This window comes from Acipenser ruthenus, chromosome 31 (genome assembly GCF_902713425.1).
Source record: "Acipenser ruthenus chromosome 31, fAciRut3.2 maternal haplotype, whole genome shotgun sequence".
NCBI classification, from domain to species: Eukaryota; Metazoa; Chordata; class Actinopteri; order Acipenseriformes; family Acipenseridae; genus Acipenser; species Acipenser ruthenus.
In genome coordinates, this window is record NC_081219.1 from 5,880,554 (window position 1) to 5,898,967 (window position 18,414).

Sequence of the window (18,414 nt, forward strand, 5' to 3'; positions counted from 1 at the left end):
AGCTAGACCAGTAATACCAAAACGGTTTCCCAGGCGGTCAAGTAAGATCCTGTGATCAACGGTGTCGAAGGCCGCTGAGAGATCAAGGAGGATGAGAACCGCAGCACGACCAGCATCCAAGATCTTCAAAAGGTCGCCAACAACACACTGCAGAGCCATCTCAGTACCATGGAAGGGGAGAAAACCAGACTGAAAAGTACCTAGAAGGGCAGAAGAAAACAGATAGTCCTGAAGCTGGAACTCAATCACACGTTCAAGAACCTTTGCCATAAAAAGGTAACAGAGATTGGACGAAGGTTGGAAAATTCTAATTTGTTAAGGCCTGGCTTTTTTACAATAGGAAAATATTAAAACGATCCTCTGCCACCCATCTGCAGCAACTGTGTGAAATATTAGCGACTGAATGACCAACATCCATCAAGACACCTTCCAGCTCCTTGTGGAGTCTACGCCACACTATGAGGCGCCGTTCAGGAAAAAAATCATTCATTGTATCCACAACTATATTGAAATGATGGCGCATATATTGAATTTTGTTTGCACATGTATTGGTTTGCTGGCGTATGTATTGGTTTGCTGGGGCATCTATTGGTTTGCTGGCGTATGTATTGGTTTGCTCTTTGTTGGCACATCTATTGGTTTGCTGGCGTATGTATTGGTTTGCTGGGGCATCTATTGGTTTGCTGGCGTATGTATTGGTTCGCTGGCGCATACATCGGTTTGCTGGCGTATGTATTGGTTCGCTGGCGCATACATCGGTTTGCTGGCGTATGCATTGGTTTGCTGGCGTATGCATTGGTTTGCTGGCGTATGTATTGGTTCGCTGGCGCATACATCGGTTTGCTGGCGTATGCATTGGTTTGCTGGCGTATGCATTGGTTTGCTGGCGTATGTATTGGTTCGCTGGCGCATACATCGGTTTGCTGGCGTATGCATTGGTTTGCTGGCGTATGCATTGGTTTGCTGGCGTATGTATTGGTTCGCTGGCGCATACATCGGTTTGCTGGCGTATGCATTGGTTTGCTGGCGTATGCATTGGTTTGCTGGCGTATGTATTGGTTCGCTGGCGCATACATCGGTTTGCTGGCGTATGTATTGGTTCGCTGGCGTATGTATTGGTTCGCTGGCGCATACATCGGTTTGCTGGCGTATGCATTGGTTCGCTGGCGCATACATCGGTTTGCTGGCGTATGCATCGGTTTGAAATTTAAAGCAGGCATGATTTGGACAGCCACTGGCCCTGCACTTATAAGCACAATTTAATAAAATCTTTTTTTTTTCCTCAGTAAAATTCAATGTAATATTATTTTTCTCGTAAATTCATAAAAAGTATCAGGGATCTTTACTTCTCAGGTATGTATAAAATGACCAGAGGAAGCATATAAATGGATCTCCCCTTAAGGACCCTAATATTTTCGCGCGCTGGTGCTGTAGGTAATGGAAGGAGGAAACGTTAGAGAAGTTATGGAACGAATAATTACGGACCAAAGGCTTTTACAATCGTTAGCTGATGCGGTTAACCAAACACAGAGAAGAAATGTTGACATTGAGGTGATGGGTCAGTTTAATCGAAACACAGGCGATGAAGCCAGCTGTTCCACCCTGCCCAACACGGGTTGTAGTAACGCTATATACAACCTCCGTCGCAATTTTGGTTGCAAAAGACGAGGATTGGGACAGGGGTATGTTCATTAAGTATATTAAATATTTAAGTCTTTAGCGAGCTAAACTTTAAAATAATAACTTTACCTGTACCTTGTCAATAGCATATACATTCTGTGTGTGTGTGAATAATATATAATAGCTGATTTCACTACGTACTATAATTTTGCAGAAGTTAAGCGTATTTTAAAATATAGTATAGTAAACGTGGTCACATGTTTGTTAACCCAGGACACGCAATCGTTTTTTTTTAAACCAGACGTTTATTTACGTTTACGTTTACGTTTTGTTACGCATTGATGGTAAGATATCTGTAATATTAATCCTGTAAGGCTAAAAATATATATATTTAAGGGAAGCTGCTTTAGTTATGGAACTAGATTTGTTTCTTTGCCTTCCACATACAATGTACTGCTTATTAGAAACTATGAATTGGGAGACCTGCTATTTTTAAAAATAAGAGAGTTGGCTAAACGTGTGCAGCATATTTGCTACAGAAGTGGGCCTCACACTGGTAGGTGTATTTTGACTTTTAAAATACAAATTATTTTTTTCTTTAGTTATAGTTCGAGTTCCGCATTGAGGAAAAACAGCCGGGAAAGTCCAACGTTTTGTAAAGAACTGGTTCTCCTTCCCGATAATACATTTTCACATGTCCCAAGACGCGGCATGAAAGCTATGCTTTTTGGAAACGGGCACGTGGTTTCAGCACTGGAATTTAACGTCAGCTGGGATGAGCAGGCAGTATTCGAATCAATCAAGAACGCATTCTCTGAAAAACTGAGTTCCTGCAGGTGGTTTTTTAAATTGTAATTCTCTGTGCTCCCCACATTGCTGTTTGTGAGCTCATTAGCAGTTTTCACAGAGTTCTTTTGAAATTTGGTGTACATTAGTTTTGATTGTGTGCATGTGGTCTTTGCTGTAGTAATTATTTCAACAGTGCATCCCAATCAGTGTAAGTTAAGCATTTTATCATGTTTTCAATTAAGTCATAATAAACTGTTATTTTAAAGCGACTTTAATGTTTATACAGTGAAAGCAATGTAAAAAATAAACTACATAAAGACATTTACCCAAAGTTAACCTAATGTTGTAGCCGCATGGTTTTGTCTTGGTGTACCTTAATATGTTAGTTTTTATTTTATTGTTTTTTGATGCAGAATTGAAATTCTACTAGGATGCCATAATAAACTCGTGAAACCATCTTTAACACCTGGGCAAAAACTAAATGGACACATGCTTAAAAAGATCTTTACCCAAAGGTCAATTTATGTCCGACCTGACAGGGTTCTTTTAGAACTTGGAGGAAAACGGGTAAGTATTGGATTTATCTAAATAAATAGTTAATCTCACTTTCAACCAAAGAGGTCTTTAGACATTGATCATTAAGCAATTTGAGGCTTTCAGAAATTGCAACATGATGTTGACCGCAAGCTTTTGGACACTGCTAAGTTTTCTGTGATGAGAAAATTGGGACAGGACAGAATTTTGAAGCTTATTTTGACCACTGCTAATTTGGGATGCTGTGACAGAAATATAATGATTCTTGATTGTAAATCTCCCTCCTAACCTGTGAGGGCGCTAAGCAGCGAGGACTGAGTTCTTTGGACGGGCTGGCCTGACAGTTCTTTCCCCCGGTCAGGAAGTCGGTCAGTCTGGAAGAAAGCGAGACTCTGTTGCAAGAATGTATTGACCCGGAAGGTAAACAATGTAGTAGCCGCAGATTGTAAAGGCAGCTGCATTCGTTTACCAAGGGGTAATGCATGACAGCACATAAAGGGGACAGAGACTCGTAATTGGTTCCTTCGTATTGGTTTTTAGTGAGTAAAGCACCAGAAGCACGATACACCAATTTTAAGTGAAATTGTGAGTTGCGTTTTTGTTTGTTTGTAATTGTCTTGTACGTTACCAGACAGTTAACACAGTTCCGGAGCTGTCACCATGGGCGAGCACGAAACCGGACAACACTGCACCTTTGTCACAAATAAACCTGTATCACCCACCACAAGCACTACTGCACACACCCAGGACTGGTGACCGTGTTAGTATATTGTGGGACAGATATTTGTGTTTATTATTTGGGACTGCAACCCTGTTATATACTCTGCATTATTATTTGGTCACCACACCTGGATAAGAATAAAAACTGTTCGAAACCGGATTATAAATGTGTGTGTGTTTCATTACAGCACTGCATCACACCTGCACGTACTACTTACCACTTTGCCACAGATGCATATAACAAAGTTCACAAATTTGTGAATAATCTTACAGTATAATGTGTGTTTTTTTACAGGCAGAAAATTCAGATGAAGACATCATTGATGTAACTGAAGCTTCTGCTCTGTCTTTCTCATCTGTTCAGGTAAGTCAATATAAGTTTACATAATGCTGGCTGAAAAGTGTGGGTGTCTACACTAAATTACTTTTGGTTTGTCTGTCTAGTTTTTGAAGTGTGTCTTTTTTAAGGTTGTATGATTTATATTTAAAGATTGTCATTTAAGTTTGAATTGCTTTATTTTCGTTCACAGCCTTCAGTTTGTGTTGAGAATACATCTCAGAGGGAGAATATGAGCAGCAAAAGCACATTTGCTGATGATCACTCACTACCTTCAGAAAGCCACATTTGCAGATCAGAATCTGTCACAGCTAAGACCAGTGTATGTGAGGATACATATAGGTAACATATCTGAACCTACTATAAGTGATACAAAACATTGAATTTTTGTACTGAGTAAATAACATGCGTGAATAGCTTAAGGTTAAGGAGAGTGCTGTATTTTGTGAGAAGCAGCAGTCATGATGTCAGCAGGGTAGTTCGGCAGGTCCGCTGTAAGAAGCTGATGGCAAGTGAGTTTAGGGAGAGACTCATTTGTTTGATTCTGAAATTAACTAGCAGATCTGCTGTTGTATCAGCCATAACTTTTTTGTTTGCTTCATGTTTTTAAAAAAAAAAAAAAAAAAAAAAAAAAATAGGATGGCAGCAAGTATGAACCAAGTACAGTCTATTCCAAAAACAGCATTGACATTCTGTTACCAATAGGCTACCATAACAAATGCATTATATAATCTCTTAGCAGACGCCCTTATCCAGGGTGACTTAAAATTGTTACAAGATATCACATTATTTTTACATACAATTACATTATTTTATCTTTTTACACATTATTTTTACATACAATTACCTTATTATCTTTTTACACATTATTTTTACATACAATTACCCATTTATACAGTTTGGGTTTTTACTGGAGCAAGAAAGGTAAAGTACCTTTCTTAAGGGTACAGCAGCAGTGTCCCCCACCTGGGATTGAACCCACAACCCTCCAGTCCAGAGCCCTAACCACTACTCTACACTGGTGCCCTAATATATATATATATATATATATATATATATATATATATATATATATATATATATATATATATATATATATATATATAAACATTTTTTGTTGAACATATTCTTAATTCATGGTATTCTGGTGTGTGTGTGTGTGTGTGTGTGTGTGTTTTTTTTTTTCTGTGACTAAAACTAACTACATACAAGTAAACTTTTTTTTAACCATGTGATTATTTTTGTAATCCTTTGACATTCCTAATTAGAGTAAAACAGCAATATCCACAATACTAGATTTTCCATGTTTGTAAAAATGTTTTGTCCTGTGTTTTCATTTTAAAGGAATTATGTAGATCTTTTGGATACTGGAAGTCTTTCAGACGATTCAGATTTAAATGAAGCCATTTCCCGATCTCTTGTGGACATTCAACCTATGCTGTAAGTATCGTATACAGTACATAAGTTACGTATGAGTATGACAATACAAATTGTTGAAGTTAGCTATTTTCTTTTAATCTTTCAGGGAAGAAAGCTGTTCATTGAAAGAAATACTGAAGCCCCTTGAAAATTCACTCAGCAGTGAAGTTGTTCGTTACAATATTACAAGGAGAAATGTTTGGGACGGTACTGTCCGAGCCATGAGCCGACCTAACTTCTCACCAACCAAGCAGATGGACATAAAATTTACTGATAATGAAGGAATTTCTGAAGGTGCAGTAGATCTCGGTGGTCCAAAACGTGAATTTTTGCGCCTAGTTCTGGAATACGTTCGGGATCACAGCGGAATGTTTGAAGGACCACAAGGAAAAAAAGTTCTTGCTTGCAGTATTGCAGGTAAAATACTGGGAGGGGGGGATCCAGAATAGAAGTGTTCTTATTTCATGAAAATTCTGTTTAATACTGAAAGGTAATTTACCATTGTTTTATTTAGTATTTATTTTTACTTAATGATCCCTTTGTTACTTTGATATATGTAGGTAGGTATCTATAGGTGAGGATGCAATCACAACTTTCACCCACTTGCAAACTCCAAACCCACTATTCAATTACTCAGTTCTGGTTTTCCATTTAGGTAGATTCAAGAAGCTACCAAAAAAAAGTGAAGCATTTATAATTTGTAATTCACGGATAGATCCAAAATTCTATTTAATCCCTGCTATAGTATCCCTCTTATAAAGGTTTACAGGAAATTGCAACTTAATTTAATTGAACATTTTAAGATCCATTTTAAAATGGGTTTAATATTTAACCTTTTTATTTCAGATAACATTTAAAAATCCTTATGTCTTTATTATTTTAGCACTTAAGGGCAACAGCTACTTCTATGCTGGACAGCTGATGGCTATGTCAATCATTCATGGAGGTCCACCTCCTCAGTTTTTGTCTCCAGTTCTTACTGAGGCACTGATATGTGGACCTGATAAAGTAATTGTATCTGCAGAGGATGTGGCAAACGAAGAAATCCGTTCACAAATAATACTAGTGAGTTGTTAACTTGTTGTTTTTTTCATTTCTCAATTTGATGTATATGCATTAAAGGAGAAAAGCATATCCCAGAATATTAAATTTAAACACAAAGAAAAATGTTTACAGTAGCTACAGTAATGTTTTGTTATGATTTAAATATGTATTAAGATCAATCAATATGTTAATATGTCCCATATTTCAATAACACTCAGGTAGGTGATCCTGCACTACTGTGGAGCTCGACACCTTGACCATTTTGTTCACTGTTTTTTTTTTTTTTTTAGTAAAAGGGGATTAAGTTGTTTTTTTATCAAAGAGCATCTTGTAAATGCAAGCAGCAGCAAAAAGAAGTCTGTTTATACATATTAATATTTTTTGAGAGTTTTTGCCTTCCCTTTAACAAGTGAGCCAGTCTTGCCTGTTAATTGAAAGTGTTTGTTCTTTCTGAAAGGTTATGCTAGTGACTGATCTGATTTACTACCAAAACTTCTAACAGGAATAAAATATTGCAATTTAACCTACTACAGATCATAAAAAGTATTGGATTAACAGTAATAGATTGAGAGGGGCAACACTTTTCAGTTTTCAGATCTTGAAAGTACTTCATCTCAGGAGTACAGTTCTCTACACTGGTGTTAATTTAATTTTTTTTCTTTCTTAAATCACTTGACTTGCTACTTTTTGTTTTAAGATATAAAAATTCAGAATTCTTTATTTTTTTTTAAAGTCATTATAAATGTGATTGAGGGTCTTTTTTTTTTGTTAGATCAGGGATGCCAGTTCAGAAGATGCTTTAGAAGATGCTGTCAGTAAAGCTTCCAGCATTTTGGCATTGTCAGGGTGCTTCAGGCGAATTGATATGCAAAACCGAGGAGAGGTAGCTATAGATATAGCCAGTTGGTATGTGCTGCAGAGAACCAGGGCTGCATATGAGAGGTAAAAACTGTATTAAAACAGTAAGTTATTTTCTGTAACAAACTAGCAGTTCTTGGTAGGAGGTAGTTTTATATCTTTGGTAGTATTCCTGTTAATAAGTTGTCTGTATAGTACACTTTATAGTTACAAGCCTTGCACACCTAGTTGCACCTGTGAGTAAATGCAAAACAGATGTGCAATACTTTACCTTTGGTGTAACTACATAACCTCACTGACATTTTGTTCTCAGTTTTTCTGAGGGCCTTACGGCACTTGGCATGCTCAATGCCTTGAAGACCTATCCTGTGCAGCTGAGATGTCTTTTTGTGGAGAGCATAGAGAGACTGACTGCTGAACATTTAGAAAATCTTTTCAAAGTTCATCTTTCGGAAGCTGGCAGCAACAAATATCATGGCGAATGCATTACGCTTGGTTTTTGGAGAGATTATTTGCAGGATGCTGAATGTAAGATTGGCTATTAAATTGTTTAATTTGCTTAATTAAATGAAGTGAGATATTTACAATGCAAGATGCTCTTAAATTGTATCATAGTTGTTTTGTCTGTCTAATGTAATTCTTTTTATATTCTTGTAGAATGCATTCTTATTGTAAAAGTACTGCCAATATTTCTTTACAGTGAAATTAACAACAGTTTCGTTGGAAGAAGTTCTTGTTTTTGTAACTGGAAGTGACAAAATTCCAGCACTAGGATTCAGTCCTGCTCCTTCTGTCGAGTTCCTCCATGACGAAGATCACAGGTTCCCAATTGCTAATACCTGTGAGAACGTAATTCGACTGCCACTGAAGAGCAAATATGAATATTTCAGAAAGGACATGGACTTTGGAATAAAAAATTCCCATGGATTTGGAAGGCCTTAAATTATGTAAAACCCACAGCTGCTGCTTCTGCAGGGTCATGAGGAGGAGAGGAGAGGAGAGGAGTGGGGGTGGGGAGGAAAAGTGAAGTGAAGTGGGGTGGGGAGGGAGGAGAAGTGGGGAGGTAGGTGGGGGAGGAGAGGTTGAGAGGGGAGGGGGTGTATATATTTCCTAGTATAGCATACAAATGACCATTTTTGCCACTCCTGTGATGTATTTTATTTTGAAGAGAAGTGCATCTGTCTTTGCATTTGTTTACATCAGTGGTTCTAAACTCTGGTCCTGGAGGACCCCTGTGTCTGCTAGTTTTTGTTGTTGCTGTTACTTATTTGAACTCTTAATTGCACTAATAATGTGCTTAATTTTCATTGTTCTAAACATGGAAATAATTGAAAGTTTTAAGTTACAGGTGATTTAGTCTCCCAACTCTGAGTTAAGTGTTGAAAATTAATTAGAAAGCTCTGGTTTGATCACTTTACACAAAGATCAGAAGATTTTTTTTCTTCAAATTTGGTCATGTTCAATTCAAAAATTGTCTTTTTTCATTCAATGTCAGAAATCGCCAATAAAGTGAAACATATGCTATATGTTTTAGTAAGATATAAAAAATAAAAGAAAGACTAAGGAATTTAGATAATCTTTGTTTATTTGACATTAAATACAATGTGTGAAACTTTCTGCACTCTAAGAAGGTGAAACTGTAGTGGATACATGTTGTTGTAGATCATTTTCTTTAACACAGCTCACTAAAGGAACAGCAGTAGAGTATAAGCCATTCTCCTAATCATCCTTTTTTTATTACTCAGTATTTCCTTAAACAGTTGCATTGTGAGTATTGTTAGCTACAGTTTTACACTGCAAACTTTCACAACAACGATCTAGATCGTAATGCAGTAAAACTCACTCACTAAATGCACGACATATAAACCCTACCATTGTATTCTGTCAATGCATCTTGAGCAGTCTAGATCAGTGGTTCTCAACCCTGGTCCTGGAGAGCCTCTGTCCAGCTGGTTCTATAGGTAACCATTAAAGCACCCAATTTATAAACACCTGGAACTATTTCATTGTGATCAATTAAGATGTGATTTTGTTAAATTAAGTAATTTAGGGATTATTTGGAACAAATAAAATGACCTACAGCCCTCAATGACCAGAGTTCCCTTAATTGAACAAGTTATTTGCTTAACTGATTAATAGCTTCCATGTGTTCCCAGTCTTTAGAAATTGGTGATTTAGGGTGCCCTATAAAACTTATTGGACAGGGGCTCTCCAGGACCACTGGTCTACAATCGGAGGATGTGTAGAGGAGAAATACTAAAGACAAGGACTGTCACAAAATGCCTTGGTATGAATAGTAGCAACTCTCATACAACTTCATACATATCCAATATATAGAACATTTTTATAATAAAAAATACAATAAAGATGTGACTTCAAAATTCTGTTCACCTTTGCTCATTTATATGTAAATACTGCAGTGTTTTTTTTTTAAACAGCTCTGATGTAAAGAAAAAAGAAAAAACATTTTTCATTTCCTAGAGCTATTGGTGAAATGATTATTGTAATCAAATAAAGTGGAATTTAAAGGTGGGTTGGAATTAAAGGCCCCCACCCCCAGCTTTCAGTTGACTATATCTGAATTTGTAAATATGTTCGTACTTGGAGGTAGTGCTCAATGCCATGATTGCCATCATCTAACATGGGATTAACAGTTTCATTCAAATAAGCTTCTTGCTCTTGTGACAAAGTACTTGATGAAACACTATTCACAGCAGTACATTCATTTGAAACAGCATGGTAACATATCTCACCATTTTGAGTGTCGTCCAGCAATTCATAGCATGAGCAATCATTATGCTGAAGGACACCAGAATTCCACAACTGCAGTGGTGTCATGGAATGCTCTGTACTGAGGCAGTGATTGTTCCACTGCTGTACAAACTCTTTGACAGCAGTATTGATTCTGGGTAAATAAACATAATGCAAAGCACGCATGTCAGTTGCTGACATAATATCCAAGAAATGATTGGCCTCTAAAAACAGAAACAAGTCTTTATAGTAGAAAGTTAAAACCCTATTCAGCTCAGCCCAGAGTCTTTCAATGCGCTGATTGTGCACACTTCTCCCTACAATGAAACTACCCCTGCCTAAGCCTCGTTGATGCACCATAAATCGTGCAACATCTATATTTTCAAGACCTGCATCTCCACGGACACGACAGGGTAGTCCAAATTGGCGTACACCTTCCTGAAACAAGTTGAGAACTGTGTGTGCTCTGTTGTTGTTACAGCACTTTAAATATATTATGCAACGACTGAAACCGTCTACACATCCATGGTAAAAAAAACTCCAGCTTGCTAGTTTATGGTTTCCGTCAATGTGCCTAAAGGGAAAAGTATCATTGTTATTTGATTGTAAAGTTCTGAATATTTGTAATATGTATCCTATTTAACTAGAAAAGGAATCTATGCAAAACATAAATATGAAAGTGTACCACTTAAAGATCCTGAAGGTCACTGGTTGTGTGTGCATTCATGCTTAATGGCTGGTTTCACAGACCTTGATTAGCACTAATCTTGGGCTACTTAATGGCACTTAAAGTAAGCGCTAGTAATAGGGGTTTGTGAAACCAGCTGTAAGTGTACAAAATCAGTGGTTCTCAACCCTGGTCCTGGAGCCCCCCCCCCCCCCCCCCCCCCTCTCTCCCTTTACTCCTGTTTTTTGTTCCAACTGAGCTCTCAATTACTAAGTTAAATCCTCAATTTAACTTTCAATTTGCCTAATCAGAGCTTTTTAATTATTTTAAACAGTTGGATATTTCAAATTGTGTATAAAATTGTATAAGAAACTTGACATCTCCAACTTTTTTAAAAGCTTAACAATTTAAAACTTCTAATGAAGCAAATTCTTAGTTCAATTGAGTGTTCAGTGAAGTAACTGAGAGCTCAGTTGGAAGAAAAACCAGCAGTGGAGGGGGGGGGGGGCCCATGACCAAGACTGAGAACCACTGCACTGAATCATGCCGTCCCACAACGCAAACCATTACACAGGAACAATGGGGAAAAAAATTACATTGTTACCTTGTTTTATAATAACAGTAATATGTTCACATTTAAAATAATATTTTTATTGTTTAAAATATGTATTTGAATATTTTAGCAAAATGTGCTAATTTTCCTAAGTTTTATATTGGGCAATACTAATTTTGATAAAAATCCAGGCCTAAGCAGAATGTCTGTTAAGAAAAAAGCTCTCACCAGAGTTGATTGGGTCTGCGGATGTTGTAAATTCTCCTTCGAATGGCCTGTCTTCGTCTAATTGCTCTCCCAACTGGATCTATGACACAGAGGCGTTCGCGTATTCTTCTTCTCTGAACTCTTAGACCACGACTTCGAATGCTTCCAGAAACATAGGTTTCACCAACATTGGGTGTTGCAGAAAGCACTTGTTGAATAAGGGAGTCAAGCTCTTCATCAGAAATATTACTAAATGACTCATTTGCCAAGAGACCAAGCTGTGCCCTGTGGTTAAACAAAGTGCGAACACTGATGTTTAAGATGCTGGCAATTGAGGTCCATCTATATCCAAGTTCTTGAAGGCAATAAATTTGAGATGATGTTAAGTTGTACCTAAGGATAAACATAAGAAAAATGTATGCACCAGTAGTTTACTTTTTTACATTAAAAATAATATTAAATGGTAATTGTCATTAAATATCTATTGAAGTTATTGTTAGGCAAGCAGCTGTAATCTACATTAATATATTCTACCCATTAAACGTGGTCTTATTGGTGTTTGAAACCTGTGCTTATAAAAAACTCAAGATACTTTCTGATGTCACATGAACCATTTACAGCAGCATGCAACACTGTGACATGGGGAGAATGTAGTGTGGTGTTCAAATATTTGGAAATGTGTTTTTAAAGAGGCACAGGGATTTTCTCCAGTATCATAATATACAAAGCAGTGTGAGGGGAGGCATGGGACATTAAATACATATAGTAATACATATAGTAATACATATAGTAATAATACATTTTATGTATAGAGCACTTTTCATTAAACCCCCATGGCGTTGAACATACAATACAAAGAAAACGGCAATAGAATAACCTAAGAAGAAACAATACAAACATGTTTTTAAAACAACAGAGAGATGAGCTGTTTGCATGAGTTATAGTCAGCAGCAGCCTTGTGCAGAAGTTATCTAAGTGCTGTAAATACTGGAAATATAAGTACTAAATTTTCTTTCAGATATATTTTCTTATTCCATAATGAAAATGTGTCCTTTTTCAGGTAAACTGTAAACAAACACTACAACTTTTTTTTTTTTTTTTTACTAAACTAAACCATTTAAATTAATAGTACAATACATAATAAAGATTAAGTCTTATGTCTAAACAGAAACAGATACAGTAACTATATCTTGTACCTTGGTCGACCAACCTCCCCAGCTCTGACGACATTTGAAAAAAAATGTGAACAACCAGAAACCTCCAATTCTTGACTGAAGTGATAAATCTGTTCAGAAAGGCTTTCTACAAGGGAATTAATTTCAATATACAAGGTGTTTAGTAGCCCGTTTAAAGTAATTATGTTTGGAGTTTGCTGAGAATCACTCAGCAAAATAATAAATGATAAAATTATATGTTTATGGCTCTCTAGTTGTCTCGATGTAACTTCTAATTGTGCCAAGTCCAGAGATTGCACAGTACCCCGAGAAATACATCTATCCAACTCTAAAAAATAGTCACGAATTTCTTCACATGTCATTTAGCTCTCCCAGATATGAAATATGGTATCCCTTTGTTTATATTAGCCTTATCTAATATCTTCCCAAATGAAAATTAAATATGCAGCTTTTTTCTCCTGCTACAATGCAACACGAAAAAAAACGTAAGGGTCCTTAAGGGGAGATCCATTTATATGCTTCCTCTGGTCATTTTATACATACCTGAGAAGTAAAGATCCGTGATACTTTTTATGAATTTACGAGAAAAATAATATTACATTGAATTTTACTGAGGAAAAAAAAGAAGATTTTATTAAATTGTGCTTATAAGTGCAGGGTCAGTGGCTGTCCAAATCATGCCTGCTTTAAATTTCAAACCGATGCATACGCCAGCAAACCGATGTATGCGCCAGCAAACCAATGCATACGCCAGCAAACCGATGTATGCGCCAGCGAACCAATACATACGCCAGCGAACCAATACATACGCCAGCAAACCGATGTATGCGCCAGCGAACCAATACATACGCCAGCGAACCAATACATACGCCAGCAAACCGATGTATGCGCCAGCGAACCAATACATACGCCAGCGAACCAATACATACGCCAGCAAACCAATGCATACGCCAGCAAACCGATGTATGCGCCAGCGAACCAATACATACGCCAGCAAACCAATACATACGCCAGCAAACCGATGTATGCGCCAGCGAACCAATACATACGCCAGCGAACCAATACATACGCCAGCAAACCGATGTATGCGCCAGCGAACCAATACATACGCCAGCAAACCAATACATACGCCAGCAAACCAATAGATGTGCCAACAAAGAGCAAACCAATACATACGCCAGCAAACCAATAGATGCCCCAGCAAACCAATACATACGCCAGCAAACCAATAGATGCCCCAGCAAACCAATACATACGCCAGCAAACCAATAGATGTGCCAACAAAGAGCAAACCAATACATACGCCAGCAAACCAATACATACGCCAGCAAACCAATAGATGCCCCAGCAAACCAATACATACGCCAGCAAACCAATACATGTGCAAACAAAATTCAATATATGCGCCATCATTTCAATATAGTTGTGGATACAATGAATGATTTTTTTCCTGAACGGCGCCTCATACCACACCGTGTCAAGGCTTATCTCAGGGCAAATGGTGGCCCAAACAGATGTTTGGTACAAGTCAAAATACAGTGTTCTAATAGCCTAAGAGAGATTGTAGTTCTTTATTTTAAATGGTACATACACACAGTGGTTCAAATAACTATACAATGGTAGATTGCCAAATATAGTTAGTTAGTCTTATTTACAATACACCAATTTAGTTTTGTTTTATAAGATTGTCTGGTCACTGCAACATAATTCAAAAGGAACAAACATTAACCTATGTGCCATATACATAACATATACATATATTAAATTATTATAAAAATCCAGCACTTGAATAACACAAACAAAATCTAATGGAATCTTAAATATAACTACTATTTTATTGAGTTGATGAGTTTCATTATTATTTGTTTATTTAGCGGATGCCTTCACCCAAGGCGACTTACAGAGACTAGGGTGTGTGAACTATGCATCAGCTGCAGAGTCACTTACAATTACATCTCACCCGAAAGACGGAGCACAAGGAGGTTAAGTGACTTGCTCAGGGTCACACAATGAATCAGTGGCTGAGGGGGGATTTGAACCGAGGACCTCCTGGTTACAAGCCATTTTCTTTAACCACTGTACCACACAGCCTCCTTGATAAACCCTTATAAAAGTTTACCATTGTAAAAGCAGAGCAAAGTGTAATTAAGCACAGTGAAAACCAGGTAAAGCATAGGTAAGCATTGTAAAGCCCAGATAGGTATGGTAAAGCATTACAAAAATGGCAAACCATGGTAAACTATGCGAAGGCATAGTATAACCATGGTAAAAGCATGAGAAAACCAATTATGGTGGTAAACTTTAAGGGAACCAATACACAATTCTAGATTGATTTCATGTCCTATGCCTAAATACTGTATTTAAGACTTAAAAAGTGTCAATGTAATTACTCGGCACTACAAATACCAATATCCATGCTGTTAAAAAATTAAAAGTCAAAAGATAAGCTGACAAAATATATCATGCATACCACAGGGTTATAATTATACAACCGTCAGTGCTTCATTACACTAATCCCATACCAGCAGAGCTCCTTCAAGTTATTGAAGTGTCAACAGGATATTTAGTCACTGCTACTCATAGTGGATTTTGCTTACTTACCAGCATTCCAGGTTTATTCATCTGTGTTGCCAAGTTCACTGGTTCCCTCTCAAGAGCTTGGAGCATTCTAAACATATCTATTGTCAACTCGCTAAACTTGACCTGTGGGACAAGAAAGACTCATTACACAATCAGAAGGCACTGCATACCTAGGCTATGGAACAACGCCGGCTTCACTGAGTGTCTGATCATCTAAAACATACTGTCCCACAATCATGTTCATAGTGACTTCCACGGTCCCATAGTGAACATTATTTGTAGGGGTCTTTAAAAATTCCCTGGTCATCACTTTTTTAGAGTGCTTAGTTATTTTACCTGATTTCTTTCCAATTATATTTCCTCACCACAGCAATTCCCCACAACAGCGCACGAAAACTAAAGGCCAGAGGGCGTCCTCCTATCCCACAACCAATCCAACCAATCTTTACACTCAGAAACTCGAACACAGATGTCGGAGATATTCCGGCGATGAGTGTATGACTCACCCTGCACACCACACGTCATGCCTTTACCAGGCGAGTCACTCAGGAACCTGCGCTCCCCTGAGTGTATGACTCACCCTGCACACCACGCGTCATGCCTTTACCAGAGGAGTCACTCAGGAACCTGCGCTCCCCTGAGTGTATGACTCACCCTGCACACCATACGTCATGCCTTTACCAGAGGAGTCACTCAGGAACCTGCGCTCCCCTGAGTGTATGACTCACCCTGCACACCACGCATCATGCCTTTACCAGGGGAGTCATTCAGGAACCTGCGCTCCCCTAGATGACAAGCATCACAACACAGGCAGACGGGAACCCCTGCCAACTGTCTTTTAGATTCCCTTGATTACACACTGCATGTTACAGGCCTATGCACAATCATGGCCATACATTAGATTTTGTCATTTCAACATTAGATCCTACTATATCTGATCATTTGGCGGTTCTTTTTGAGATTAAGTTGTCAGAGTGCAGTGCATTACATTACATTAAAACTCACATAATAAATTCATCCACTGCATCCAGGCTCTCTGATACACCGAGGCTATCACAGCTCACTGCTGCTCCGTCTCTTTCACTTGATAGGTTAGTTGATCGTTCCAATTGTCTTTTATCAAATACTTTTGATACAGTGGCCCCGGTTAGAACTCAAAAGTTTCTTCTAAACGAACCTCGCCTTGGGTCTGCTGACATACACCGAAAGAAAAGGTAAGGTCGTAAACTAGAATGCAGATGGAGGACTACAATATTTTGTATATTCACTATGATACTGGGAAACAGCATAGGCTGGAGTACAATAACGCTTTGAGAGAAGCTTGACATTCTCATTTTTCAAAACTTATTGATGCAAAACAGAGATAATCACAGGGTCCTTTTCACTACTGATAAATGAGTTAACCCGTCCTTGATTGCACCCCCTCATATCGAAGCTACACCAGCACAGGCTGGAGTACAATAACGCTTTGAGAGAAATGTGTTAATGCAGAGATAATCGCAGGGTCCTCTTTTCCACTATTGATAAGTACGGTAACACCTCCTCGATTGCACCCCCTCATATCGAAGCCACACCAGCTAACTGTGAAGCATTTCTGAATTATTTTGAAAGTAAAATTACTAATATTAGAGATCATATTTCTCAGGGTGGTTCTGATCTTAATGTGCCGATCAGACCAATGACTTATTTCATGGATTCATTTTCCCTTATGACAATACAATATCTGAATAAGTTAGTGATGCAGATTAACGCTTCCACTTGTTTTTTAGATCCAATTCCAAAATTTTTTGTGATCTATATGACTTTGTTTTAGAAAGTATTAACAGATCTTTGTCAACTGGAACAGTACCAACTGCTTTTAAAACTGCCGTGTTTAAGCCGTTACTCAAAAAATCTAATTTAGATCCTACAGTTTTGAGCAATTTTAGACCTAGCTCCAATTTACCTTTTATAGCTAAGATCTTGGAGAAGCTAGTAGCCAATCAACTTACTGCAATATGTTTCTTGATAACAATAAAAGTTCTTGAATCAGGTTTTGGACCTGCACATAATACAGAGACTACACTGGTTAGAGTTGTAAATTACTTATTGGTAAATGCAGACACTGGGTCTATTTCCATTCTGGTTTTATTAGACCTAAGTGCATCACTGATACTGTTGATCATACCATTTTAATGGATCGCCTTAAAAACTGGGTAGGGTTGTCTGGAACTGTACTAAACTGGTTTAAATCATATCTTACTCATAGACAGAATGTTTCCTTGGGAGATTCAGCATCAGGATTATCTACAATAACTGTGGCGTTCTTGGTCCCATATTATTTTCTTTATGCATGCTACCGCTGGGGGAGATATTTTGTAACCATAGTGTACATTTTCATAGCTATGCTGATGACACACACCTTTATATTTCTGTGAAACCTGGGGCTACCTCTGCGGTCTCTAATTTAATTGTGTCTGAATGATGAAAAAATCTGAATGTCTCCATTTTTTGCAGTTAAACTCAGATAAGACAGAAGTTTTGATTCTGGGTTCTTAGCGACAACTGGAATTTGCCAATTCTCTAAAAACAGAGTTGAGTAATTTTAAATTTAAACCCCAAATCAGAGGGCAGAAATGTGGGATTCATATCTGTAATGTCACCAAAGTGTCTTTTTATGATCTATGAAATATTGCTAAGATTAGATCTTGTCTTTCATTGCCTGATTCTGAGAAGCTAATTCATGCTTTTGTCTCATCTAGACTCGATTACTGCAATGTTAATTTTTTTGTATTTTTTTAATAGTTTTAATTAATTTTATTGTATTTTTTGTTATTATTGACTTGTAAAGCACTTTGCGATACTGTTGTATGAAAGGCACTATATAAATACATAAACTTAAAGTCACTTACTGAAACCAAGATGACAAACACAATGGGTCAATAGCAATGAAGTAAAATAGAGTACTAAGTGTGGATGATCCTGCGGTCAGTACAGAGGACAGTACTAATGATAGTCTGCAGGATAGTTTCAATTGCATCGAATGGATTGCCTCTAGATAGACTAAGAGCTATACTAACTGGTTACTTGTATGAACAGAACCCCTTGATATGTATTTGCAAAACATTAAACAAAGTGGTTACTTAAATGAATAAAGCATCGAGTTAAACATAATTCTACA

At 37.5% G+C, this 18,414-nt stretch overlaps 2 protein-coding genes across 7 annotated transcripts in view; one reads left to right on the plus strand and one right to left on the minus strand.

Moving 5' to 3' along the window:
- LOC117396660 (protein SCAI) overlaps positions 1 to 18,414 on the minus strand; it is a 179,986-nt gene that overhangs the window by 67,820 nt on the left and 93,752 nt on the right. For all 5 annotated transcript variants that reach the window (XM_059005198.1, XM_059005196.1, XM_059005199.1 and 2 more), the window contains one exon: positions 15,276 to 15,377. In XM_059005198.1, the coding sequence (XP_058861181.1) occupies positions 15,276 to 15,377 (102 nt within the window). The remainder of the gene's footprint in view (positions 1 to 15,275; positions 15,378 to 18,414) is intronic.
- LOC117972664 (G2/M phase-specific E3 ubiquitin-protein ligase-like) lies at positions 1,152 to 8,315 on the plus strand. 2 transcript variants are annotated; one of them, XM_059005195.1, is made up of 11 exons: positions 1,152 to 1,682; positions 2,223 to 2,456; positions 2,823 to 2,976; positions 3,959 to 4,027; positions 4,194 to 4,342; positions 5,345 to 5,440; positions 5,526 to 5,836; positions 6,303 to 6,484; positions 7,236 to 7,405; positions 7,635 to 7,849; positions 8,022 to 8,315. In XM_059005195.1, exons 1-11 carry the CDS (start codon positions 1,438 to 1,440, stop codon positions 8,261 to 8,263), a joined length of 2,067 nt encoding a protein of 688 aa, XP_058861178.1. In that variant the 5' UTR covers positions 1,152 to 1,437; the 3' UTR covers positions 8,264 to 8,315. The 2 variants fall into 2 exon arrangements, 1 of the variants encoding a protein (XP_058861178.1); XR_009309583.1 differs by lacking the exon at positions 7,236 to 7,405 and having other exon boundaries at positions 1,156 to 1,682.

Excerpts from the sequence above, each read along its gene's own strand:
- LOC117972664 (XM_059005195.1), top strand. The coding sequence starts at position 1,438 with ATGGAAGGAGGAAACGTTAGAGAAGTTATGGAACGAATAATTACGGAC. Across the intron at positions 2,457-2,822 it reads GAAAAACTGAGTTCCTGCAG|AATTGAAATTCTACTAGGAT; the intron begins GTGGTTTTTTAA and ends TTTTTGATGCAG. Across the intron at positions 6,485-7,235 it reads TCCGTTCACAAATAATACTA|ATCAGGGATGCCAGTTCAGA; the intron begins GTGAGTTGTTAA and ends TTTTTTTGTTAG.